The sequence below is a fragment of the Salmo salar genome, chromosome 06 (genome assembly GCF_965601325.2).
Source record: "Salmo salar chromosome 06, fSalSal1, whole genome shotgun sequence".
NCBI lineage: Eukaryota > Metazoa > Chordata > Actinopteri > Salmoniformes > Salmonidae > Salmo > Salmo salar.
In genome coordinates, this window is record NC_138296.1 from 39,888,308 (window position 1) to 39,915,502 (window position 27,195).

General features: G+C 41.1%; 2 protein-coding genes across 2 annotated transcripts; both read right to left on the reverse strand.

The window, feature by feature from the left end:
- Nucleotides 1-104: 104 nt before the first annotated feature.
- On the reverse strand, nucleotides 105-1,636 carry LOC145879837 (uncharacterized). Its single transcript, XM_082976574.1, has 5 exons — nucleotides 1,383-1,636; nucleotides 1,113-1,209; nucleotides 936-971; nucleotides 766-819; nucleotides 105-670 (listed from the first exon to the last, which is right to left on the reverse strand). Exons 1-5 carry the CDS (start codon nucleotides 1,494-1,496, stop codon nucleotides 633-635), a joined length of 339 nt encoding a protein of 112 aa, XP_082832700.1. The 5' UTR covers nucleotides 1,497-1,636; the 3' UTR covers nucleotides 105-632.
- Nucleotides 1,637-8,940: 7,304 nt separating this feature from the next.
- On the reverse strand, nucleotides 8,941-16,554 carry LOC106607198 (shiftless antiviral inhibitor of ribosomal frameshifting protein homolog). The gene is made up of 9 exons (XM_014203906.3): nucleotides 16,261-16,554; nucleotides 15,657-15,792; nucleotides 14,977-15,026; nucleotides 14,747-14,806; nucleotides 14,382-14,423; nucleotides 14,083-14,238; nucleotides 13,751-13,854; nucleotides 13,499-13,659; nucleotides 8,941-13,319 (listed from the first exon to the last, which is right to left on the reverse strand). The coding sequence occupies exons 1-9, from the start codon at nucleotides 16,285-16,287 to the stop codon at nucleotides 13,102-13,104; spliced, it is 954 nt and encodes a 317-aa protein (XP_014059381.1). The 5' UTR covers nucleotides 16,288-16,554; the 3' UTR covers nucleotides 8,941-13,101.
- Nucleotides 16,555-27,195: the final 10,641 nt, after the last annotated feature.

Below are 27,195 nucleotides of genomic sequence, written 5' to 3' on the forward strand. Positions count from 1 at the left end.
TTGTTTTGGGTGCATGGATCAGTCTAGTGGTCTCATCTCCACTCCATGACCTGCACCAATCGGGTAGATCTAGACAATTGAAAGCAAATGAACACTACAAGAAGTGCACTTGATTGAACAAATTGTTTTTATTAAAGAAATGTGAACAGCATTGAGCCTTTGCAACAGATGTGTAGGGGTTCACTGACAAATTATCAGCATTTGATATGAAGCACAGAAAAGCAAATTGTTTTTCAAAATTAATGAATCTTGAAGTTCAGTAATTCTCTCAGTGATGGGACATGTGTGAATTATCTTAAATTAGACAAAATATACCTGTTTGTATGCACAACAATCCATCTAATATGCAACACAAAAAAAATACTTGACTGAACATGACAAGCGGCTTGTATTGCAAAGGAAAGTACAGAATGATACAGTTAAGGAAGGCATAAAATGTCAATTGCAGCAAATCCCTGACCCAGTTTTTACACACATGGGTCAAATAATTATTTACCCTTATTACACATTCCTTACTTATGCTACATCAATTAAGCTTTGTTGCATGTATTGGATTGCTTTGACCTTGATTAATAATTTGAGCAACATTGATTATTACAGTAACTTTGAACAGTCAAGTTATATCTTCATCTCTAGTGATACTGGGGCTTGTTCCATTCCTCTTGTGACTCTGGAAAAAACAAATATGGAATAAATACATTAGATTGAAATTGTTCTGAAGAATCATAGCTAACATATTTATCATCTGGTAAGGTGCTTGACTACCTCCACTTGAGGACCTTCTACCCATGAGTCCAACAAAGATGTCTCCTTTATATCCTGATGAAACACACACACACACATATTTTTTTTGAGAAGTACATAATATAGGCTATAGCCCAAAGCAGGCCAATTAATCATTTAATTAATAATGCTTTCAAATTTGAAACACCTACTTTTCCTCTGCTCCAGTGGAATCGGTTGAGGGACTCCTACAATTGGGAAATGAAATGTGTTTATTCATTCAAATTTCAATCATTTCTATAAATTATAGCTTACAAGCTCATTTTACTATGCCCCCCCCCCCCAAAAAAAAAACAGACCAAATCAAAAGAAATGAAAGTTTAATTGACCTGAGCTTCGCCCAATGAGTCTGTGAAACTGCTGCGAGTTGGACCTCTTGATGAGGTCAGCCACGCGGAAGACCAAGCCACTCTCCAACGGATCCCTCTGTAACAATAATTGTAACAGTGAATAAGTAACAGAAGCCTTCTATCAACCATTGCCATATAAGATGTCCTAAACGTGAAACCTTAAAATAATAGCTTGAACGCAGCAGGACGCTACAACATTCGCTGCTAACCAACTAGCTATGCACTTCAGAAGAGGGACGTGCGTTTTACCTGCCAGTTTTCAATCGACCAAATATCTCCATCGTCGCTGGTTGGAGTTCCCAGGGCACCGTATACCTGCGCAAACACTGCAACAATCAAAACCACAAACTTTAAAACGTCCATGTCGGTCAATTTTAGGGAATAGATGATAGGCTGCAGGTGTTTCTTCTGTTTGAAACAAACAGATATCTATTAAGCAAAGCCAAAGTTGTAACGGGCTTTATAGTGTGGTCTCTCTCGTGTGCCTGTCAATCCGTAGCGCTGTGGTCAATATATATTCCATTGTTTTGCTCCGCCCCTCTCTCCATATAGCATCATATGTGCATTTTTATGAGAATAAATATTGTTTTTGACATAGCTTTGTGCGCAACTGGTGAGCAAACTCACGATTGTCTAAAGCCATCTGACCTTTTTCTCATGATGCATGTGTAGTTTTTTTCAACCCATTTGTTTTACATGGTGTGTTCGAATTGTTTACCTCTGGATAAATGATCATCCAATGAGGGCAGAACACTCAGAGGTGAGTACTATTGGGTTAGCACAATAATCAATGACTTATTGAAGAAATATATATTGCAGTTGCAGTTGACTTGGTGAAAAAATGCTAATGGAATCAATGTTGGACAAATCAAACCCTCTCTAATGAATATATGTATTAAAAAAAGTTTCTTAGATCTTAACAGTTCTTATTTGGTAATTTCCCTCTTTCTATCTCTGTGTCAGACAGGGGCGTCATGCAACCCAAAAACCTGAGGGGGCACAAAGTATGTAAGGATGGCTGGTGGGTGGGCCAGAGAAGGGCTATAAATATAAAATCATAAAAGCTAATTTACAAAATAAACCCAGAACGCAATTATGTCATTAATTAGGAATGTATAACATTGCTTTGTTCATTATCAGCAATAATTCCGATATTTGCCAATTTGGAGAATTTAGCATTTTTCAACCATCTGAAACAGCTTTTTTTCTGCAATCTAGAGCCATAAGCGTTATGCTTAATTCTATGTAAAGACAACATGGTTATTTTTCTGCATATTTAATCATACCTCTTGAGCTGTCTGTATCCTACTGACTGGTGTGTTTTTTTTAAAAGAAACTAAATATGCTACTTTGCATTTCTACTAAAATCTCAGTAAAATATTGAAATGAATGAGTCTTATTCAGTACACTTAGTAATTGCTTGCTTTTCTAGTCTACCAACCTTGCCAGCAGGCATGCCAGCTGAGATAGTTAGACAAGCTACTCTAACTTGATAGCCTGAAATGTCTTCTTGGTAGCTAGTTTTGAGGTTGAGAAATTGGGAACATATCTGGGCTAGCTAAAGCCAACTTCATAAAATAGCTACAGATGTAGGATCTTAATTTGATTACTTGAAAAATTAAAGGAGAGCCGCACATTCTAGGAGCTCAGATGCAATAATTTAATAACCAAATAACCAACGTTTTGACAGACAAGCTGTCTTCACATCGTGTCAAAGGACACACAAAGGTGTCTGGCCTGATATCATTGGTTAATTCTCAGATATAAAAATAACATACCAAAAACATGAATGGGTAGCATACGATCATAGATACAATTTGGCTACATAGGCCTAAAAACATTTACAATAGCAAAATCACAATAATCACAAGAATGGCTTCAGATAAAAGTCTACGTTAAGACCGAAGGGAGCAAGTGTATTTAAATTAAAGATCCAGGCAGCCTCACGTTTTAACAATAAATTGTCGAGGTCACCCCCTCTCCTAGGGAGGGTGACATGTTCGATGCCGATATAAAGTATGGATGAAATCGAGTGGTTTGCTTCCAAAAACGTAATTTGATCACCCTGTTGCAGCATAACTTTTCTGCAATGCAGGAAATGTAAAACTTGTAGTGTATTTGAGGTTTAAAAAGGTTTCTGAAGTCTGTCATTTCCACTTTGAAATAACAGACTTGATTTTCCCTTTCGAAAAATGTCTCATCCCTTACAAAAATTGCATTAATTATAATCCACATAATAATTCCTATTTCCTATTGCTGCAGGATTATTTTCCTGCTGTAGCAAACTGCCTCAAATTAACATCCTACATATGTAGGTGTCTAGTAGTATTACAGAGAAACAATAACAACAAATTAAACAAAAACATGTAATGTTCTTTAATTTTTTTCCCAGGACACATCTGAGGGGGCACGTTCCCCTGTGCCCCTTATGGGCATGACACCTCTGGTGGCAGATCTGCATGTAGCATGTAGGCCTACATCTTCCATGTGTTTTATGGCATGTGTCACATAGCAGGCATAGGCTAAGGTCTATGTTAATACACACATACAATACATACATTAAAATACTGGCTGGATATACACCACAAGAAAGAACAAAATAACATGCTACACACATGTTGGTTATATCATCCCTCTAATGACAGATATACCAATTCCAGGCTGAAGTACAGGTGCTATTGGATGTGCGTGACAAGAGCGGTTCAATCAGCACATAGCCATGTGTTTTGCATTCAATATCCCAGCCAGTCACAAAGGTCCCTAATATCCTCATTGTCTTTTTGGACATTGGGGTCAACTCTAGGGATGAATCTGTAAAATTAGATTGCTGCTCTATCCAGCTCAATCCTACCCAGGCCACCGAGGTAGTTTCAATGAAATGGCAGGTCTCACTGAGTAGCCAGTCAATCTCAGGCATGTTGCTGCCTCATGTCTAGAGGTGTGAATATGTGCCAGGAAGATCAGGCTGGCTGGGAAGTTAAGTTAACTTAGCGTCTTTGACAGGATTTACTTTTTTAATATGATTGATAAAAACAAAGAAAGTGTATGTAATAAAATGAATGTATCATTGAAGGAGAACGGTTGATACAGGTGAGAGGTTATATAGAACCTGACAGAATTACATGATAGAAGCTCAAATGTCTGTAATCAAGCTGCTTTGAAAATCAGACCCATTTGAAAATCATTCTCCATTGAAGTCATAAGGGTCAGTATCAATGGACATTGTTGATGTCATCAGGAGATAATTACATATTTCTGGAAGATAAAAAAACTGAAATAAATGTTTAGTCTAGTCATCTTTATTTTTTGTTTTACAGTTCGGTTTCAGCCGTATAACTGAAACAACATTTTTGTAACATAGCTGTGTTGTGTTTATCATATCTATCACAGCTCAAGAGATCAGCCAAATTAGATGGAGACATAGCAGCCACGTTGTTTAGTCGTTTTTTCCCCAGCTATCTGACCTTTCAGAACCATAAAACACACAGCATTCTGCCCATCGATGCGCGCACATAATTTTGTGACATTGTCAGGCAACCCATCTACAAAGAGCAATAAATAGCAATAAAGAATGTCAGTCTTCATGTTTTCAACATCTGGCGTCAACTTGAAAGCTTCTTTATTAGTTATTGTAATTAAATCGGAAATTAGCCTGCTAATTTGGATTGTTACGCAACCCTACCCACATCTTATAACTGAGGGTATTCATGAGTAAAAAAGTGTTCCTAGAATTGGACCTCATTGAAAAGTCATCCCACCTGGGCGATACATGTCAGTCATTTCTATTACAGGTACCGAGGAATGCATAGGTTAGATTGACTTCAAGCCACTTAGGATGAGAATTTATGTCAGTTCCTTCTCAACACTTCTGCCTTCAGTCTGGAGTGTCACACTGCCAACTAAAACGCTCCTGAGGGAGAGCATGATTAGTCCCTAGTGTTATCTCTCCTGTTCCACCAATCAAATCAAATCAAATCAAGCATTTCAGACATGGAATGCAACGCAATGTGCTTTACAGGAAGAAAAAAATTAATAACCTACGGAAATAAAAGCTGAAATATTTACTACACAATAAACGTCAGATAAACAAACTAAAGAATGACACAAACTGAACAACTAAAAAGCACCCTAAGGAAAAGCAAAGCTTAAAGACGTTTTAACATCTCTTTTAAATATGTCCTTAGTTTTGGCCCCCCTCAGGTTCTATGGGAGGCTGTTCCAGAGGCTGGGGGCATAATAACTAAAGGCTGTGTCATGTCCTGACCAGTAAAGGGGTTATTTGTTATATTAGTTTGGTCAGGACGTGGCAGGGGGTATTTGTTTAGAGTGTTTCGGGGTTTGTTGGGCTATGTGTTTTGTAGAGGGGTGTTTGATTAGAGTGTTCTGGGGTTTTGGTTTATGTTCTATGTTAGTTTATTTCTATGTTCTAGTCTAGTCTTTCTAGTTCTATGTTTAGTTTATTTATTTGGCCTTCAATTGGAGGCAGCTGTTCCTCGTTGTCTCTGATTGAAGGTCCTATGTATAGGGGTGTTTTGGTAATGGGAATTGTGGAGCACCGGCCGGGACTGTTTAGTGGCGTTTGTTTTTCCATACGTGTTTCTTTTGGTTTTTCCTTCTTTTATAATAAATAAGAAGGTGAATATACATTTTCCCGCTGCACCTTGGTCTACTTCATACGACACCCGTTACAGGCTGCCTCTACATGCCTCTTGGTCCTAGGCTTTGGGATAGTTAAAAGGACAGTGCCAGAGGACCTGAGGGACCTACTGGGCACATAACTTAAAAGCATGTCTGACATGTATTGGGATGAACAATCGTGGATTGATTTAAAAACCAATAGAATAATCTTAAAATTAATTATAAAACTCACAGGCAGCCAGTGCAGAGACCTTAAACTGGTGTAATGTGTGCTCTCGACCTGGTCTTGGTCAGTACCCATGCTGCAGCGTTCTGTATGCTTTGCAGTTGACCAATGTTTTTTTTGGGGTAGACCAGACAGGAGAGCATTACAGTAGTCAAGCCTGCTTGTAATAAAAGCATGGATGATTCTCTCTGTATCAGCCTGAGAGAGAAACGGCCGCACCTTGGCAATGTTCCTTATGTGGTTAAAAAGCTATTTTGGTCACATTCCTAATGTGTGATTTGATATTTTGTTCAGAATCTAAAATAAAACCTAGGTTTTTTACCTTTCGTTTTAACTTTACTGACCTTGAATTAAAATGTGCAACTAGATTCTCTTTCTGTGCTTTGGCTCCAACAATAAGCACCCCAGCTGGAGGAAGTTGTGAGCCATCTAAGTATTTCAATCACTAACACAGTCTAATGACTTATCTGTGGAGCTAAAACCCTCTGGTGACACAGAAATTTAAAGTTGTATATCGTCTGTGTAGCAGTGAAAATCAATGCTTTGCTTTCTGATAACGCTGCCAAGGGGTAACATATATAAACTGAACAGTACCGGACCCAAAATCGAACTTTGTGGAACGCCACATGTGATTTGTATTTTATGTTTTATGAGTTATGTTCACCAAGGGTGACAAAAATGTCTCGACCGGTTAAATCAGTCCGAAACCAATTTATAACTGGACCAATGGCTTTCACATAACTCTCCTGGTCAATGTCAATAATACAGTTAAACGGTCCACCATCAACTATCAAGGTATTCATTTTATGTTAATAAAACATTCAATTTGATTGGTAATCATCTTTGTTTGTGCTTTTAGCATAACTCTCCCAGATGCCAACATTTCATCAAGGCACACATCTACAGAAAGGAACATTTAGTTGAGCTAAGACATTTCTCTCTGACACTTTGTGGTGATTGAAAGTAGTCAGACATCTCTGGCCATGTTTAGGCGTGGAGTGATGAGGGAAGGGTCAGAGGATGCAGAGAGATGAGATGAGTTAGACCAGACTAGACCAAGGCTGATTGAGGATGTGATCTAAGGAGGGTCCTCAGATGATCTGAGTGTCCTGATGAGAAACACTGTCACCACTCTCCAAACGGACAGGGCATAAATTAGCCTGCTACTGTCCATATGAATTCTAGACAAAAAGAAACGACAATACCATCATGTCACTGCTCATAACCGCCTCCACAGAAATGTGTCTACAAATATTCTGTAATTCCTTGTCTAGCAAGGGTAATACTGGTGCTATCTGGAGGCGAAAGAAACGCACACCTGTTTAGGTGATGGCTGGCAGAGCAGAACACTTGAAAAAGAAAAGGAGAGCCGCACACTCTAGACGCAATCATTTAATAACCTAATAACCACCGTTTCCACAGACAAGCTGTCTTCTTCCGGGTATAGTCCTGGTGCTACATCATATTTATGCACATACAGTACCAGTCCAAAAAGTTTGGACACGCCTACTCATTCAAGGGTTAGGCTTTATTTTTAATGTAAAATAATATTGAAGACATCAAAACTATGCAATAACAAATATGGAATCATGTAGTACGAGAGCTTACTCCAATGAGTACGTCATTAATATGACTGGGCATTTCCCTCAATGATGGATTGACTCAATCATTTGCCTGAGAGACCAGCATGTGTCTTTGAGGCATGTTTCCTCTAAAGTCCTCGACTGATTGGAAAGCAGTTAAACTCAAATCAAGCATCAGTCAGTTAGTTGGTGTGTTGCCGTATGGTACACACTCGCTCTCCACTGCAACGTGTGTGTGTCACAGATGGGCTAGATCTCACTACCTGCCAGACTGAGCTGTGAGGTACACAGAGCGAGTCACTGAGAGGCACCCGCCTTAATCTCCTCTCCACACCACTAGCTACTGTGTGGTAAACTACTGACGCACTGTGGGCTTTATAATCAAGTCAACCCCTTTTCACTAAACTATAACTGTCACATTGGAAGATAAGCAGTGTTAAATCACACATGGGATGGCATGCCACTGTATTGAGTCAATGAATGAGTTGTGTATTCAATGCTCAGCAGGATCTTGCTATTTAGTCCAACCTTCTGTTTATTATATGAAGATATCAGGGTAACACATACTGTGGTGCCATTTAAATTAAAGTAATAACGATATAACTATGTTATTTTATAGATCATTTATAAATCAGCAATAAACTTTTACTCCTTCTTCAGGGAAAAGATAACCTTGTAAATAGATTAATCCCTGAGGCATTTCCAAGCTCCTAACTGCTTTCCATATGCTTCAATTTGGCAAACAAATATTATTTCCCAAGGGCAAAGACTGTGAACACCGGGTCTGAAATTATTGACACCCTTGATAAAGATGAGCAGTAATGACTGTATAAAATAAATAATTCAAATACTGAGCTATATTGTATGCTCAAAAAAAGTGGGAAATTATATAATATAGTAATACAATTGCTAAAAAAAATTAGATTTTGCTTAACAAGTAACACCTTTTTTCTCAAAAAGGTAGGGGTCCAAATTATTGACACCCCTAACGATTCGTAAAAATAAAGTAATCAAAAGTTTAGTATTTGGTCCCATATTCCTAGCAAACAATGAATACATCAAGCTTGTGACTCTACAAACTTGTTGGATGCATTTGCAGTTTGTTTTGGTTGTGTTTCAGATTATTTTGTGGCCAATAGAAATGAATGGTAATTAATGTATTGTGTCAGAAAATCCTGAGTGACTACTGGTTTTATTGGTTTATTAGAATCCCCATTAGCTTTTGCTGAAGCAGCAGCTACTCTTCCTGGGGTCCACACAAAAACATAGAACACGACAAGGAACAAATCACTGATACACTGATAGACAAGAACGGTCACACAAATGTAAAATACAACGATATACAAACAATACAACTAAAGAATGTGTGTTGTTTTTTTATTTTACCTTTATTTAACTAGGCAAGTCAGTTAAGAACAAATTGTTATTTACAATGACGGCCTACACCGGCCAAACCCGAACAACACTGGGCCAATTGTGCGCCTCCAAATGGGGCTCCCAATCAAGTCCGGTTGTGATACAGCATGGAATCTAACCACACTGCCTGTAGTGACGCCTCTAGCACTGAAACACAGTGCCTTAGACTGTGTTAGAGTGTGTCAGTGTGCGTCATTTCACAGTCCCTATTGTGACATGAGATGTTGTTTTATAAAACATTTTTAGGTCATTTTGATGTTTGCTTGACTAATTGGAGATAGAAGGAAGTTCCATGCGATCATGGCTCTGTATAATACTGTGACGAGTCCCCTGTCTTGTGGGGTACGTTTGGGTGTCTGAGCTGTATGTTATTTGATTATGCAGACAATCTGTAATATTTCTCATAAAACCTACAAGAGAATACTTTAATCTCTCTTTAACCCTCAACAAGGAAAGATTGGCATGCATGTTGTTGATGTTATGCAGTTACTGTGCATTCGGAAAGTATTCAGACCCCTTTTCCACATTTTGTTAAGTTATAGCCTCATTCTAAAATTGATTTAACAAAATCCTTATCAATCTGCACACAATACCCCATAATGACAAAGCGAAAACAGGTTTTTAGAAATTGTTGAAATAAAAAACAGAAACACCTTATTTACATAAGTATTCAGACCCTTTGCTATGAGACACGAAATTGGGCTCAGGTGCATCCTGTTCCCATTGATCATCCTTGAGATGTTTCGACAACTTGATTGGAGTCCACCTGTGGTAAATTCAATTGATTGGACATGATTTGGTACCACAGTTAACAGTGCATGTCTGAGCAAAACCAAGCCATGAGTTCGAAGGAATTGTCCAAGGAGCTCCAAGACAGGATTGTGCCGAGGCACAGATCTGGGGAAGGGTACCAAAACATTTCTGCAGCATTGAAGGTCCCTAAGAACACAGTGGCCTCCATCATTCTTAAATGGAAGAAGTTTGGAACCTCCAAGACTCTTCTCAGAGCTGGCCACCTGGCCAAACTGAGCAAACGGGGGAAAAGGGCCTTGGTCAGGGAGGTGACCTACAACCCGATGGTCATTCTGACAGAGCTCCAGAGTTCGTCTGTGGAGATCGGGGAAGCTTCCAGAAGGTCAACCATCTCTGCAGCACTTCACCAATCAGGCTTTTATGGTAGAGTGGCCAGGGGGAAGCCACTCCTCAGTAAAAGGCACATGACAGCCCGCTTGGAGTTTTCCAAAAAGCACCTAAAAGATTCTCAGACCATGAGAAACAAGATTCTCTGGTCTGATGAAACCAAGATTGAACTTTTTGGCCTGAATGCCAAGCGTCACGTCTGGAGGAAACCTAGCACCATCTCTACGGTGAAGCATGGTGGTGGCAGCATCATGCTGTGGGATGTTTTTCAGCAGCAGGGACTGAGAGACTAGTCAGGTTTGAGGGAAAGATGAATGGAGCAAAGCACAGAGAGATCCTTGATGAAAACCTGCTCTAGAGCACTCAGGACCTCAGACTGGGGCGAAGATTCACCTTCAAACAGGATAACGACCCTAAGCACACAGCCAAGACAATGCAGGAGTGGCTTCAGGACAAGTCTCTGAATGTCCTTGAGTGGCCTAGCCAGAGCCCGGACTTGAACCAGATCGAACATCTCTGGAGAGACCTGAAAATAGCTGTGCAGCGACATTCCCCATCCAACCTGACAGAGCTTGAGAGGATCTGCAGAGAAGAATGGGAGAAACACCCCAAATACAGGTGTGCCAAGCTTGTAGTGTCATACCCAAGAAGAATCGAGGCTGTAATTGCTGCCAAAAGGTGCTTCAACAAAGTACTGAGTAAAGGGTCTGAATACTTATGTACATGTGATATTTCAGTTTTGTATTTTTTATAAATGAGAAAAAAATTCTAAAAACCTGTTTTTGCTTTGTCATTATGGGGTACTGTATGTAGATCGATGAGAAAAAAACAATTGAATCAATTTTAGAAAAAGTCTGTAACGTAACAAAATGTGGAAAAAGTCAAGGTGTCTGAATACTTTCCGAATGCACGGTAAGGGCAAGGCGTGCTGCTGTTATTAAACAGCTGCAGATTTGCTAGGTTTTTCTATGCTTCATTTGACCATATTACCGGACAGTAATCAAGATGGGACATACCCCTCCCCATCTTCACAAAAACGTAGTCAATATGATAATTGACCATCCAATGATAATTCAAATCAAAGTTTATTTGTCACGTGCGCTGAATCCAACAGGTGAAATGCTTACTTACAGGCTCTAACCAATAGTGCAAAAAAGGTATTAGGTGAACAATAGGTAGGTAAAGAAATAAAACAACAGTAAAAAGACAGGCTATATACAGTAGCGAGGCTACATACAGACACCGGTTAGTCAGGCTGATTGAGGTAGTATGTACATGTAGACCATCCAATGTTATACCTACAAGTTTAGTCCCTCTGTAACTCTCTCCCTCATCATTATTTACGATTCATTAAGGATTATCCGCAATCGAGGTAGCACCCACATGAATGTAGAAGTGTTTAGAAACATATTCTATTCTTATTTACAATAAAAGTGATTCCAAAAAGACACAATACATTATTTACCATTCATTTCTATTGGGCACAAAATGATCTGAAACACAACTTAAACGAACTGCAAATGCATCCAAAAAGTTTGTAGTAACAAGCTTGATGTAGTCATTGTGTGCTACGAACATGGGACCAAATACAAAACTTTTGACTATTTTATTTATAAGAATCTTTAGGGGTGTCAATAATTTTGACCACTACCTTTTTGAGAGGAAAAAAAATATTACTTGTTAAACAACATCTCTTTCTCTGAGGAATTGTATTATTAGTATAAAATAATAATTTCCTCATTTTTTCCCCCGCATACAATATAGCTCAGTTTTTTAATTCTTTAGTTTATAAAGTCAATATTGCTTATCTTTGTCAATCTTTATCAATAACTTTGAACCCCACTGTAAATGTTTTTCTCAGGTTATTCTTAAACAAACAGAATAAATTGTGCTTTATTGGTGTACAAGTATCTTCTAAATTATTTACAGTGATATATTAAAATCCAGTGGCATGTCTGTGATTTTTCCTCCTAAAAATCATAGACTGTTCTCTCTGCTACTGCACGGCAAGCGGTACCAGAGCGCCAAGTCTAGGTCCAAAAGGCTCCTTAATAGCTTCTATTCCCAAGCCATAAGCCCTCCTGAACAGTTAATCAAATACCCGGACTATTTGCATTGACCCCCTTTTTTACCCTGCTTCTACTTGCTGTTTATTATCTATGCATAGTCACTTTACCCCTATCTACATGTACATATTACCTCAATTAACCTGTACCCCCGCACATTGACTTGGTACCGGGAACCCCTATATATAGCCTCGTTATTGTTATTTTATTGTGTTACGTTTTTGAATATTTTCTTATTTTTTTAAAAACTCTGCATTGCTGGTTAAGGGCTTGTAAGTAAGCATTTCACGGTAAGGTCTACACTTGTTGTATTCGGTGCATGTGACAAATACAATTTGATTTGAACCCGAGTCGTATTGAAAATTAATAATAGTAAGATTTCATAATGCATTATTTGTGGGGGGTTTTTTTGGGGGGGGGGACCAAAATGCATTATTTGTGTTTTATAATATATTCTTGTTCAAGTTGATATGACAAATCTATTTGAACACACACATTACTGGAAGGCTAACTCCTGAATAGGTAACCAAAAGTAAAGTCAGAATTTTGGGCAGTAGCCAGTGCGGTCAATCTCCCCTTGTCATTCAGACATTAACAAAGCAGCAGCAACAACACGTGGCAACACTTCAATAAGCATAAACAAAGCCAAAAGCAAAACATGAAACTAGTTATATCATCTCACTTATATCATCTGACTGTTGTGAATGTCGAGCGGTATTTTCATGGTTTTTAAAATGAAAGGAAAGTAGAACCAATACTATGTCAGTAGCCCTATGAGATGCCATCCTTACACTGAATGTGAACCTAAGATAAGCGATATATCCTGATCGTTGGAAGCACCATTGGGGAAGCATGGAAGCTGCTCACGACTGTTGGTCACTGGTAACATCAGTGCTGCTCTAGCTGCTGCTGCTACCACTACTGTTGTCATCTTCACTCTCCTCTCTGATGTCATCCATGATGAGGTCGTACAGGTTCTCCAGGCTTCCTTGGCTCAGGCAGGTGTTGACGGTGGAGCCGGAGCTGATGTGGATGGAGCTGGGATTGACCACGCGAGGCTTCCTGTTCCTCTGGCGACTGCGGGGGTGGACACACTCTGTCCCAGCAACATGGGGCTCTGGAATGGAAGTACAAGGCCAGTTAGTTGGCTGGAGCCAGCAGCCAGACAGACATGTAAAAGGACGCCATCTGGTGGTGCTTGTTTGTAGTAACACACTCTACAAACCACAGTACATTGCACTGTACAGCAATCCTGTGTGTGTGTGTGTGTGTGTGTATGTGTGTGCGCAGTTTAACCTTGTCTGTTGTAACAGTCCTCAGCGAGGCAGCTGTGTGGGATAGGTTTTCTGGGTCCACCTACTCCTACCCCTCCCTTGCGTGGAGGGAGAATCTCTGTTGGGATTACCAGAGTTCGGCAGGAGTAGCAGGGAGAGCCCAAATCCATCCTCCCAAAGCCCCTGATGGACAAATCAAACCAAGTGCATAGAGATTAAATAACCTGTATCATTTCTCATAATCACACATGTACAGGACAGCTCCAGCGTTTACCTGAAGGAGCGTGTGCATTTGGTGCAGCAGAACTCTCCAATACCCCACATTTTGTCTAAAGGGACAGGGTCATATTTCTTCTTGCACAGGTGACAGCGAGATACCTAGGAGAGATGACAGTCAGCGGAGGCCCCAGTTAGTAGATGAACTGGCCATGTGAAATACACATCCTAAGACAAAGTAACAAGGTAACAGGAACACCGTTACAGACACAGGCAGGGAGAAATACGTTTGAACTATTGTGCATGGGTTTTGCATGCATATCAAACAGAGTGTACCAATGTGTGAAGACCACGGTGGATACCAGGTGGGTATGTATGAAAGAGCATTACCCTCTTCCTCTGGGGTACCCGACGCCACCAGTCCTTGTCACAGGTCTGGCAGGCAAACTGGTGCAGGACAGAGGGGGTGATATGGCGCTGGGCATTATCAAACATTCTCTTGTTCTTCTCAGTGAGAGGCAGGACCCGCAGACGCTCTCCCAGCTCCTGAAGACGCAACACACACGAGCCACACACATAAAGGCAGGGACGCACTCATGCGCACACACACCTTTCACTTAGCCATCCACTTAACCCTTAATCTCTTTCCCCACCAGTAAAGTCGGGTAAAAAGCCTGTTGATGACTGACCTTGATATCGTTATCGTGTTCAGGCTGTCTGCTACCTCGGGGCTGTAGGGAAGACAAATGTAAGTCATAGAATATGAAATAGTCAAGGCAACCAATTTACCAACCTGATCATCAGATTGGATATAGGACCAATGTAATATGATAGGAGTTTTATTCCCTCTTTCAGCCCTTGAACAGTGTTGTTATAATAGCTCACAAATCTATTCCCAATGTGTTATTAACCATTACCAATATGGTTATGGAATATGGAACTTCAAAATCAACAGAGGTTTTTGCATTATGCTGAAATCCAGATGTCTTCTGATGAACATTGACTCTTTAACCTAACGAAAGAGGGACTAACTAACACTGTGACTGCGTTGTACCTGCTGTGCAGGAGGGACCTGAGGTTCCCTGTCCTCAGCTGTGAGTCTCTGCACCACATTCTGAAAGAGAGATAGAGAGGTGGGTCAAGGGTCAGGGTACAACTGAACTATCATGTTTATGAGCACAAAGACCACATGTTCAAAGAAATACAGACCAGCCTGGATACACCCCTAAGCCAAAGAGACACACACAATGCGACAGAGAATAGTATGGAATGTATTAATGTAACCTTGACAGCCTGATCCGTCTGTAAGCATTTTCTGTCCTCATCATCCAGCTCTGCACGGCAAGAGTAGAGAAAGAGGAAGAATCAGAGATTAGATTGTCAACATGGCCAACCCTTTAACGCAAATAAAAAAGGTATGGTTGTTAAACCACCAAAGACCATGTCTGAATAGAGAGGTTAAAGAGGAAATCAGCAGCTGAAACAATAACAAAGAGTCTACCCCGCCCCTGTTTCTGTAAAAAATGTAGAGATGGGGCTGGAGAAATGTAGCCACTTTTAAATGTATACACAGAGCTGTGGATGCAAGGACTGACCATCCATGATATAAAAATGATAGTTTTAACCGTGTTTTGACGCTATATAGTGTTTGTTTACATTTACTTTGTTCACAAACAATGGAGTAAAACTAGCTTATATTTTGGGTTCTGAGGGGGTACAAGAATCAATGAATACATATCATAAATGCATAAGTCCAACAAATGGATGTAGCATCTGCAGATTGCCACTTTAAGGGATAGTTTCCAGGACAGATGAATCTTAGTTCTGACTAAGGGGCACATTTAATGGACAATAACCATTGAACAAGCTTTTTAGTACCGGACCCATTGTCTTGGAAAACACTCCATAGGGTTTCCTATGGTGGTATGACTGGGGTTTGCATTTACTGTAAACCATTTCTTTACCGTTGCCTTTCTTCAGTATAACTGCCCAGGTGACCATTTGGTGGTTGTTGGCATAGCGTCTCATCAGTAAGGTTGCCTTTTCCACCGCTATCTTTCCATGGAATGTCTCCCTGAACCGCCTGACACTTTTCTCCAGCTGAGTTAACAGACAAATAAAAAAGGACAATAAGAATCTAAAAAAAACAAAAACAGACTGGTCTCAATCATGTTGTAAATAAAATAGAAGATCGGGCACATTCAACAGGAAGATCGACAGAACATTGCAGCAAATGCAGCCTAAGGGCATGGTTTATTCAAAAACAGATCACAACACAACGCACAATGAAACACACTGCTCTTGACTGTCCTCGCTAACAACATAGGCCTACTTACAAAGTGTAATAACGCCATAGTGTTTGATGACGTTATTTAGGTTTAGGCTAAACGTATGAGAAATGTAATAAAAAACATAATTGTTATCCAACGTTAAAAGTTTCACATCGACCAAAACACAAATTGAACTTTGGATCCGTAGGACTACAATACAAACAAGAAAGGCGCATTCAAATTGACCATATAAAACAGTGTTATTGGCCAAATGAAAACTAAGTTTACCGTAGCCTACCTCAAATTCATCTTGCAGACAGCTCATTTTATTGTCGTCTAGGCCTTTTCTATCCTTGTATATGTCGTTCTATGGTAACATATGTTGCAACAATCGATCTATTTCCTTGTAGCGCTGTAGTTGCAGTGTGTTGACTAACGTTAACAACTTTCACTTTGATACAATGCAGCGTTCAAAACCACTGGGAACTTTGAATAATACGATGTCAGGTCATTACGTCAGGGATCATTAGGGCGAAAAGTCGGAGCTCGCGAAAGAGGCCCGAGTTCCCGAGTTGATATTCCGAGTTGGATGACCGTTCAAATCAAATTTTCCCAGCCGGACCTCGTTTTTTTTGTGCGAGTTCCCATTTGTTTTGAACGCGCTCAAGTCGGATTTCGGGGTTCCCAGTTCCGAGTTGTTTTGAACGTATCATTAGACTGGTCATACGTACCACGCGTCCACAGACGCCCACGCACGCCACACACAGTAAAAACCAACACACACCAACCAATGAGCACACTACCAGCTCCCGCTACTTCTTCTTCTTCTTATTATTTGGTATCATGGCGTTTGCACATTTTGTTTGTGCATTTCGCCACCTACTGTGCGGTAGTGTATGTTCAATCACGTTAAACAAAAATAAAAACGGGTAAAAAAAAATATATATAAAAAATAACATATATATTCACAATATATACACAAAAATAACATATATATATACACACACACATTCACCACCAATCAACCCTACAACTATATAGCACTATTTCATTTCATTTTTAAAAAAAAATCTCATATAGCCAGCTGCCAGCTACACTCATTAAAAAACCCACAACCCCATTCCACTACTTTGACCCTATCTGCTCCTACACCATGCCAACGGCCTGGGAGGACGGGACAACCCCACTCAACACACCCTGTAACTCTTCTGAATTCAAATCTCATATAACCAAATACTTCTCTGAGGCAGCCACCACAACATCTATTTTCTGTGATTTACATTTCATTTCTGCGGTACAGTTGATAACCATTGCTGTGAACGCTAAGAAGGCAGCCTCAAAGAAGCTCAAAACACTATGGCCTCTCCCTCTGTGCTGACACAGATCTACTACTCACTGGGATCCTCTCAGGATTCCTCACCTTTGACCCATCCGCCTCTGCTTTCTTCACTGCCTCAGCATACAACACCTTCTGCACTAGTCTCTGACCACCTCAACCTGCCTCTCTCGTACCGGACACTTCCGATCCCCAGCAACATGGGCACCACTACAGTTGACACACACAACTTTACCAAAACTACACAATCCTCTGTCCAATGCCTTCCTGCACACTTCTCACATCTTGGAATCTCCCTCCTACACACTGCTGTGACATGACCATAAACATTGTACCTGAAACAGCGCAGCGGATTTGCCACAAAAGCTCAAACAGGATAACTGATATATCCTAACATGACCACGTCGGGTATAGACTCTGACTCAAAACTCAAAAGGACTGACAGTGACTCCTCTGTTTCACCACGCTCCCCACCAGGTCTGTGTCGCACCAAACGGCGGGCTTCACAAACAGCAGGAATCTTCAACTTCAATTGCCCCACCGCCACACTTAACGCTATCTCAGAAATCACTCCTTTCAATGGTGCCCTGTTCTGAAGAGCAAAGCACGAAACAGATCTTGACCCAAGTTGCGTGACACGGAGCGCCTGCTCCCTCTGGTCAGAAGAAACATAAACAAAAAGAAAAAGTCCACTTCAGGTTACCTTCACGGATTCTACTGCACCCAACTCCTTTCCCACCCATCCTGAAACCACAAATGGATCTGCCAAATGGCAAGGGTCCACTTTCTCCAAAAATGTCACTCCTATTTAACTACAGTAGATTATTTTTATCATGTTCAACAATGTCAAGCTCTTCACCACACCTTCCACCTCACTTAACTCACTCTCATTCACTTAAATTTCTCCTCTAGAACTCAGTCTGGCTCATGGCTCACTCTGTTTGACACCAATCATCTTCAACACCCCATCATTTTTATTGCCTTCCTCAGATTCAAATCCAACTTCTGCTTTCCTCATTCTCTTCAACCACCTCTTCCTCTTTTTCCACCTCCATTCCTCCTCAGAAATCCACATTTCTGTGTCCCTGTCCCAATATTCCTGTTCTTGTTCCATGATTCCTCTTCAGAACCCCTTTCAAGTGAACTGTTCCAACCAGCCCCCTCTGCTTCTTCTTCTTTGGGATTGGATTGGCGGATCGCATCCAACTTTTAAGGTGCATACACCACCACCTACTGTACTGGAGTGTAAGGCCAGTCACAGCCTACCAAAATGTCATTATCTTCATTAGTCCTGTTCGTCTAAGAAAGTGAAATATCACTTCCCTCCCATTTACTCCCCCCACTACACTACACCACCCAAACTCCAACCCCGTCCAGCCTCTCTAACAGTTTCACACTCTCTCCCTATCTACATTACCAGTCAAAAGTTTAGACAAACCTACTCAGTCAAGGGTTTTTCTTTATTTTTTTTACTATTTTCTACATTGTAGAATAATAGTGGAGACATCAAAACTATTAAATAACACACATGGAATCATGTAGTAACCAAAACAGTGTTAAACAAATCAAAATATATTTTATATTCTTCAAAGTAGCCACCCTTTGCCTTGATGACAGCTTTGCACACTTGGCATTCTCTCAACCAGCTTCATGATGTAGTCAACTGGAATGCATTTTAATTAAAAGGTGTGCCTTGTTAAAAGTTCATTTGTAAAATGTCTTTCCTTCTTAATGTGTTTGAGCCAATCAGTTGTGTTTTGCAAGATAAGGGTGGTATACTATTTGGTAAAACACCAAGTCCATACTATGGCAAGAACAACTCAAATAAGCAAAGAGAAATGACAGTTCATCATTACTTTAAGACATGAATGTCAGTCAATCTGGAAAAGTTTCTTCAAGTGCAGTTGCAAAAACCGTCAAGCGCTATGATGAAACTGGCTCTCATGTGGACCGCCACAGGAAAGGAAGACCCAGAGTTACCTCTGCTGTAGAGGATAAGTTCATTAGAGTTACCAGCCTCAGAAATTGCAGCCAAAATAAATGCTTCACAGAGTTCAAGTAACAGACACATCTCAACATCAACTGTTCAGAGGAAACGGCATGAATCAGACCTTCATGGTTGATTTGCTGCAAAGAAACCACTACTAAAGGACACCAATAATAAGAAGAGACTTGCTTGGGCCAAGAAACACGAGCAATGGACATTAGACCAGTGGAAATCTGTCCTTTGGTCTGATGAGCCCAAATGTGAGATTTTTGGTTACAACCGCCGTGTCTTTCTGAGATGCAGAGTAGGTGAACGGATGATCTCTGCATGTGTGGTTTCCATCGTGAACCATGGAGGAGGTGGCGTGATGGTGTGGGGGTGCTTTGCTGGTGACACTGTCTGTGATTTATTTAGAATTTAACACTTTTTTGGTTACTACATGATTCCATAAGTGTTATTTCATAGTTTTGATGTCTATTATTCTACAATGTAAGAAAAACCCTGGAATGAGTAGGTGTGTCCAAACTTTTGACTGGTACTGTACGTCATACAGTTCACAAAATATCAACACATGATCCACTGTTTCGTCCACTAAACACTCATCACACAGTCCTGTTTCATGTCTCCCTATCATCCACAACGTGGCATTCAAACCTGTGTGCCCAAACCGTAGTCTACTCTACACAGCTTCCTTTCTCCTACATCCCATACTCCCCACTTCTTTATTTACTGACCGGTGCACGTAAACCATTTTCCTCCCCTTAAAACTAGCATCCCACTGCCTTTGCCAAAGATCGAACGCTTTTGCCTGGATCAAGGACTTGACTTCCCTATGGCCTAGCGGGACCTGAATATCTACCCCTCTCTCTCCTCACAGCACTCTTAGCCACCACATCGGCCTTCTCATTACCCTCCACACCCACATGGGCGGGAACCCAGCTAAAGCTCACCACCACTCCCATCCTCTCCAATCCCATTAACAGCACCATCATCTCCACTAAACAAGTCTAACCTATCCGACCTGCCCATCTTCACACTGCCCAACACTGCAGCCGAATCAGAGCAGATCACCACTCTGAGTGGTTTCACCTCCTCCACCCATCTCAAACCTATAATCATGGTCATCAACTTGGCCGCATACACTGATACATAATCAGTTAACCGCTCACATACACTAACATTGAAATCTGGGATATACACCCCTGCCCCCTCCCTACCACTGACTGGATCCTTTGAACTATCTGCATATATCATTAAAAACTCTACACACCGTCTCACGTCACCCAATTCTCTCCTGCCCTCAATCATGTCCACATCTACACTTGGTTTAGGAAACAGCCATGGAGGAACGTTCCCCAATGCAATGGCCGGCCCTCTCCCTCTCTCCCCCCTCTCCCTCTCTCCCCTGGATCTGGCTGTGCCACTCAAGGACATTCAGAGACTTGACCCGAAGCCACTCCTGCATTGTCTTGGGTGTGTGCTTAGGGTCGTTATCCTGTTAGAAGGTGAACCTTCTCCCCAGTCTCTGAGGTCCTGAGCACTCTGGAGCAGATTTTCATCAAGGATCTCTCTGTACTTTGCTCCAATCATCTTTCCCTTCGATCCTGACTAGTCTCCTAGTCCCTGCCGCTGAAAAACATCCCACAGCATGATGCTGCCACCACCACCATGCTTCACCGTAGGGATGGTACCAGGTTTCTTCCAGACGTGATGCTTCGTATTCAGGACAAAGTGCTCAATCTTGGTTTCATCAGACCAGAGAATCTTGTTTCTCATGGTCTGAGAGTCTTTTAGAGGCCTTTTGGCAAACTCCAAGCGGGCTGTCATGCGCCTTTTACTGAGGAGTGGCTTCCGTCTGGCCACTACCATAAAGGTCTGATTGGTGGAGTGCTGCAGAGATGGTTGTCCTTCTGGAAGGTTCTCCCGATCTCCACAGAAGAAATCTGGAGCTCTGTCAGAGTGACCATCAGTTTCTTAATCACCTCCCTGACCAAGGCCCTTCTCCCCCGATTGCTCAGTTTGTCGGGTGGCCAGCTCTAGGAAGAGTTTTAGTGATTCCAAACTTCTTCCATTTAAGAATGATGGATGCCACTGTGTTCTTGGGGACCTTCAATGCTGCAGACATTTTGGTACCCTTCCCCAGATCTGTGCCTCGACACAATCCTGTCTCAGAGCTCTATGGACATTTCCTTCAACCTCATTGATGGTTTTTGCTCTGACATGCACTTTCAACTGTGGGACCTTATATAGACAGGTGTGTGCCTTTCAATATCGTGTCCAATCAATTGAATTTACCACAGGTGGACTCCAATCAAGTTGTAGAAACATCTCAAGGATGATCAATGGAAACAGGATGCACCTGAGCTCAATTTCGAGTCTCATGGCAAAGGGTCTGAATACTTATGTAAATAAGTTATTTCTGTTTTTTAAATTTGCAATTACTTCTAAAAACCTGTTTCCACTTTTTCATTATGGAGTATTGTGTGTAGATTGTTGAGTGGGAAAAAAACAATATAATCAATTTTAGAATAAGGCTGTAACGTAACAAAATGTGGAAAAAGTCAAGGGGTCTGAATACTTTCCAAATGCACTATAGAACCCAATACACAGAGGGTTCTACATGGCACCCAAAATATTTCTACCTGGAACCAAAAAGGGTTATCCTATGGGAACAGCCGAATAACCCTTTTGGAACCCTTTTTTCCAAGAGTGTACCTATATCCTGACCATATATTTTCAGTCTTACGTTTTTAGCCTTCCTCCTAGAATACACCATAAACCAGGGCTTGGCCACAGACATTCTAAACCCTCATGTTAGAGAACAATCTTCCACTACTCCCGCAACTTCTTGCAACTTCCTCATCACATATTTCACATTCCCACCTCTCTTCCACACAGCCCAATCATCGGCATACAAGGCCACACCCACTCCCTGTCTCAGCTCCTTAAATATGTAATCTATCATTAGGGTGAACAACACCGGACTAACCACACTTCTCTGAGGATTACCATTGTCCACTTCAAACCACATTGACAATTCAGACCCCACCCTCACCCGTATGACTCAATCGAACAGGAAGTCCATGATCCAGTTATACAGATGTCCCAGTCCTCCACACCTTATTATACAACCCCAACACTGCTTCCAACACACTGTCTGGTGCATGCTTAAACATCACATAACACACCCTATCTTCAGGAGCAGTCTGCCCGCAGCCCTCCCAACACCCTTGGCATCTCAAACATCCATAGCTTCTCCTGACTCTCCTTTTCTCTCTAAGACATTTCCATGCTCCTTTAACTTTTCCCTACGTCTCCTCTTACTCTCATCATACAGGTGCTCACATCTATGAACCGCTGCAAACACCTCCTAGGACATTTGCCTTTTCTTCACTTGATACAGCTGTGACGTTTCCTTCTACCAACACTGGAATTTCAGCAGTTTAACCCTTCCCAATCATTTAAAAAAAAAAATCTAACCCTCACCAATTTTGGCCCCTAAACCAATAGTGGAGCAAAATTCACACCATGCCTCCCCTTTCACTGTCTTAATCATTCTTCTGGCCATCGCTTTCTTCCTTTGATACTTCATGATACACACTGGAACAGTCACATCGGCAGCTGATATAATTACAGACATTACTGCCTCGGTGCACTCCTTCACAGACCCCTCCATTGATCACTTTTGTCCCACACGCTCACACAGGTACTAATATCTTCCAGTTAGCTTTCTCAAAGCACCACCTTATGTTCTTTTTTTATTTTACCCAGTAAGTTGACTGAGAATACAATCTCATTTACAGCAACAACCTGGGGAATAGTTACAAGGGAGAGGAGGGGGATGAATTGTAAACTGGGGATGATTAGGTGACCATGATGGCCAGATTGGGAATTTAGCCAATACACCAGCGTTAACACCCCTACTCTTACGATAAGTGCCATGGGATCTTTTAGTCACCACAGAGAGTCAGGACACCCGTTTAACATCCCATCCGAAAGACAGCACCCTACACAGGACAATGGCCCTGGGGCATTGGGATATTTTTTTAGACCAGAGGAAAGGGTGCCTCCTACTGGCCCTCCAACACCGTTTCCAGCACACACACACACACACACACACACACACACACACACACATACACACACACACACACACTACACATACACATACACACACACACACACACACACACACACACACACACACACACACACACACACACACACACACACACACACACACACACACACACGACGCACACACACACACACACACACACACGAGCACACAAGCACACACCTTACATCTAACTGGAAAATGATCACTCCTCATCACTTCCCATTCATACACACCTCCCTGCCACCGCTGCAGATACCAATGCCAAGTCAGAGCATGACTCTCTACCACTCACCACATTGATTCTCATCCCCCTCCCATCATTAACACACACTAATCCCCTGATATCCATACATTATTCAACTGTACTCCCATTGTGGTCTTCATTAAGAGTATAAAAATCACACCGTATTAGCTTTCTACCCCTACACATCCTATCAATCCCTTTAACTTTGCTAACAAGAGAGGTTTGCAGGGGTTATAGAAGTTAACTATTACGTTACCCCTATTCCTACATACAGTTGAAGTCGGAAGTTTACATACACCTTAGCCAAATACATTTATACTCAGTTTTTCACAATTCCTGACATTTAATCCTAGTAAAAATTCCCTGTCTTAGGTCAGTAAGGATCACCACTTTATTTTAAGAATGTGAAATGTCCGAATAATAGTAGAGAGAATGATTTATTTCAAATTGTATTTCTTTCATCACATTCCCAGTGGGTCAGAAGTTTACACACACTCAATTAGTATTTGGTAGCATTGCCTTTAAATGGTTTAACTTTGGTCAAACGTTTTGGGTAGCCTTCCACAAGCTTCCCACAATAAATTGGGTGAATTTTGGCCCATTACTACTGACAGAGCTGGTGTAACTGAATCAGGTTTGTAGGCCTCCTTGCTCACACACACTTTTTCAGTTCTGCCCACACATTTTCTATGGCTTTGTGATGGCCACTCCAATACCTTGACTTTATTTTCCTTAAGCCATTTGCCACAACTTTGGAAGTATGCTTGGGGTCATTGTCCATTTGGAAGATCCATTTGCGACCAAGCTTTAACTTCTTGACTGATGTCTTGAGATGTTGCTTCAATATATCCTTTTCATTTTCCTTCCACATGATGCCATCTATTTTGTGAAGTGCACCAGTCCCTCCTGCAGCAAAGCACCCCACAACATGATGCTGCCACCCCCGTGCTTCACGGTTGGGATGGCGATCTTCGGCTTGCAAGCCTCCCCCTTTTTCCTCGAAACATAACGATGGTCATTATGGCCAAACAGTTCTATTTTTGTTTCATCAGACCAGAGGACATTTCTCCAAAAAGTACGATCTTTGTCCCCATGTGCAGTTGCAAACCGTAGTCTGGCTTTTTTATGCCGTTTTTGGAGCAGTGGCTTCTTCCTTGCTGAGTGGCCTTTCAGGTTATATCAATATAGGACTCGTTTTACTGTGGATATAGATACTTTTGTACCTGTTTCCTCCAGCATCTCCACAAGGTCCATTGCTGTTGTTCTGGGATTGATCTGCACTTTTGCACCAAAGTACGTTCATCTCTAAGAGACAGAACGCGTCTCCTTCCTGAGCGGTATGACGGCAGCGTGGTCCCATGGTGTTTATACTTGCGTACTATTGATTGTACAGATGAAAGTGGTACCTTCAGGCATTTGGAAATTGCTCCCAAGGATGAACCAGACTTGTGGAGGTCTACAATTTTTCTGAAGTCTTGGCTGATTTCTTTTGATTTTCCCATGATGTCAAGCAAAGAGGCACTAAGTTTGAAGGTAGGCCTTGAAATATATCCACAGGTACACCTCCAATTGACTCAAATGATGTCAATTAGTCTATCAGAAGCTTCTAAAGCCATGACATAATTTTTCTGGAATTTTCCAAGCTGTTTAAAAGCACAGTCAACTTAGTGTATGTAAACTTCTGATCCACTGGAATTGTGAAAGTGAAATAATCTGTCTGTAAACAATTGTTGGAAAAATTACTTGTCTCATGCATAAAGTAGATGTCCTAAGCGACTTCCAAAACTATAGTTTGTTAAAAAAAAATTGTGGAGTAGTTAAAAAACGAGTTTTAATGACTCCAACCAAAGTGTATGTAAACTTCCTACTTCAACTGTATTTCTATTCCTCCTACACATTCCAATTCCTGTATCTCCAATACTCTGTATGCCATCCCCTCTTTAACGAATGTAGCACAACCCCCACCCCACCCGTCCCCTCCACTCTGTCACATCTAAGCGAACTGAATCACGGAATCACCAGCCCCTTCTCCTAAACCAACGATTTAAAACCTAATGTAAATTGCCGACAAAGAACTACAACTCCCAGTAGAGCAGCCACAGTTTGCAAAATGACATGACCCAGTTAGGTCATCGGGCTAGCCGCTGCTCGGTCGTTGTTATGTGACTGTTCACTTTGCTTTAGTGTTGGTTAGAATAACCTACATGTTTAGACGTTGCTCTAAATTGGCAATCTTTACCTAGATATATCTGTATTAGATTACACATATACGTGGGACATATACCTGCACCGTCGCAACTGCGCGCTATTTCCCACACTACAGGTTAGTATACCGCTAGACTATAGCCATTTATAACGGCTGTAACTATAGCCTGCTGTAGCTGTATTAATTACGACACCAATCGCATAGGGGGCAGTATTGTCACTTTCGGATGAAATACATGCCCATATTAAACTGCCTCCTACTCAAACTCAGAAGCTAGGATATGCATATTATTAGTAGATTTGGATAGAAAACACTCTGAAGTTTCTAAAACTGTTTGAATGATGTCTGTGAGTATAACAGAACTCATATGGCAGGCAAAAACCTGAGGAAAAATCCTACCAGGAAGTGGAAATCTGATGCGTGGAATCTTTCCAAGTCATTGCCTATCGAACACACAGTGACTCAGGATTCATTTTGCACTTCCTAAGGCTTCCACTAGATGTCAACAGTCTTTAGAAAGTTGTTTGAGGCTTCTATGATGAACAGAGAGCGAACAAGAAGGTGGGGAAGTTGGTGACTCAGGGAAGGACTTCAGTTCATTGGCGCGCATTCACGTGAGAGGTAGCTGTGTTCCAAAACGTTTTTCAAGACAATGGAATCGTCCGGTTGTAATATTATTGAAGTTCTAAGTGATAAAGTCCCTAAAGATTGATGCTATACAACGTTTGACATGTTTGAATGAACGTAAATATAACTTTTTTTTACTTTTCGTCGTGACATTTTCCGCCGCTTCCTACATTTGGAGTAGCTAACTGAACGCGCTAACAACAAGGAGCTATTTGGTCATAAATTATGGAGTTTATCGAACAAAACATCATTTATTGTGGACCTGGGATTCCTGGAAGTGCCTTCTGATGAAGATCGTGAAAGGTAAGTGAATATTTCTAATGCTATTTATGATTTTAGATGACTCCAAAATGGCGGGTATCTGTATTGCCTAGTGTATTTTCCTGAGCGCAGTACTCAGATTATTGCAAAGTGTGCTTTCCTCATGAAGCTTTTTTGAAATCTTTCACAGCGTTTGCATAAAGGAGATGTTCATCTATAATTCTTTGAATGACAGTTTGATATTTTATCAACGTTTATGACGAGTATTTTTGTAAATTGTTGTGCTGATTCACCGGCAGTATTTGAGGGATAATATTTTCTGAATGTCACGCGCCAATGTAAAATGCTGTTTTTAGATATAAATATGAACTTTATCGAACAAAAAATGCATGTATTGTGTAACATGATGTCCTAGGAGTGTCATCTGATGAAGATTGTCAAAGGTTAGTGCT

Coding starts and splice junctions, on each gene's coding strand:
- LOC145879837 (XM_082976574.1), bottom strand. CDS start 1,496: ATGGACGTTTTAAAGTTTGTGGTTTTGATTGTTGCAGTGTTTGCGCAG. Junction 1,210..1,382: donor GGTCGATTGAAAACTGGCAG/GTAAAACGCACG, acceptor TTATTGTTACAG/AGGGATCCGTTGGAGAGTGG. Junction 972..1,112: donor ACTCATTGGGCGAAGCTCAG/GTCAATTAAACT, acceptor TCCCAATTGTAG/GAGTCCCTCAACCGATTCCA.
- LOC106607198 (XM_014203906.3), bottom strand. CDS start 16,287: ATGAGCTGTCTGCAAGATGAATTTGAG. Junction 15,793..16,260: donor GTCTGCAAGATGAATTTGAG/GTAGGCTACGGT, acceptor CTGTTAACTCAG/CTGGAGAAAAGTGTCAGGCG. Junction 13,660..13,750: donor AAATGCACACGCTCCTTCAG/GTAAACGCTGGA, acceptor TTTGTCCATCAG/GGGCTTTGGGAGGATGGATT.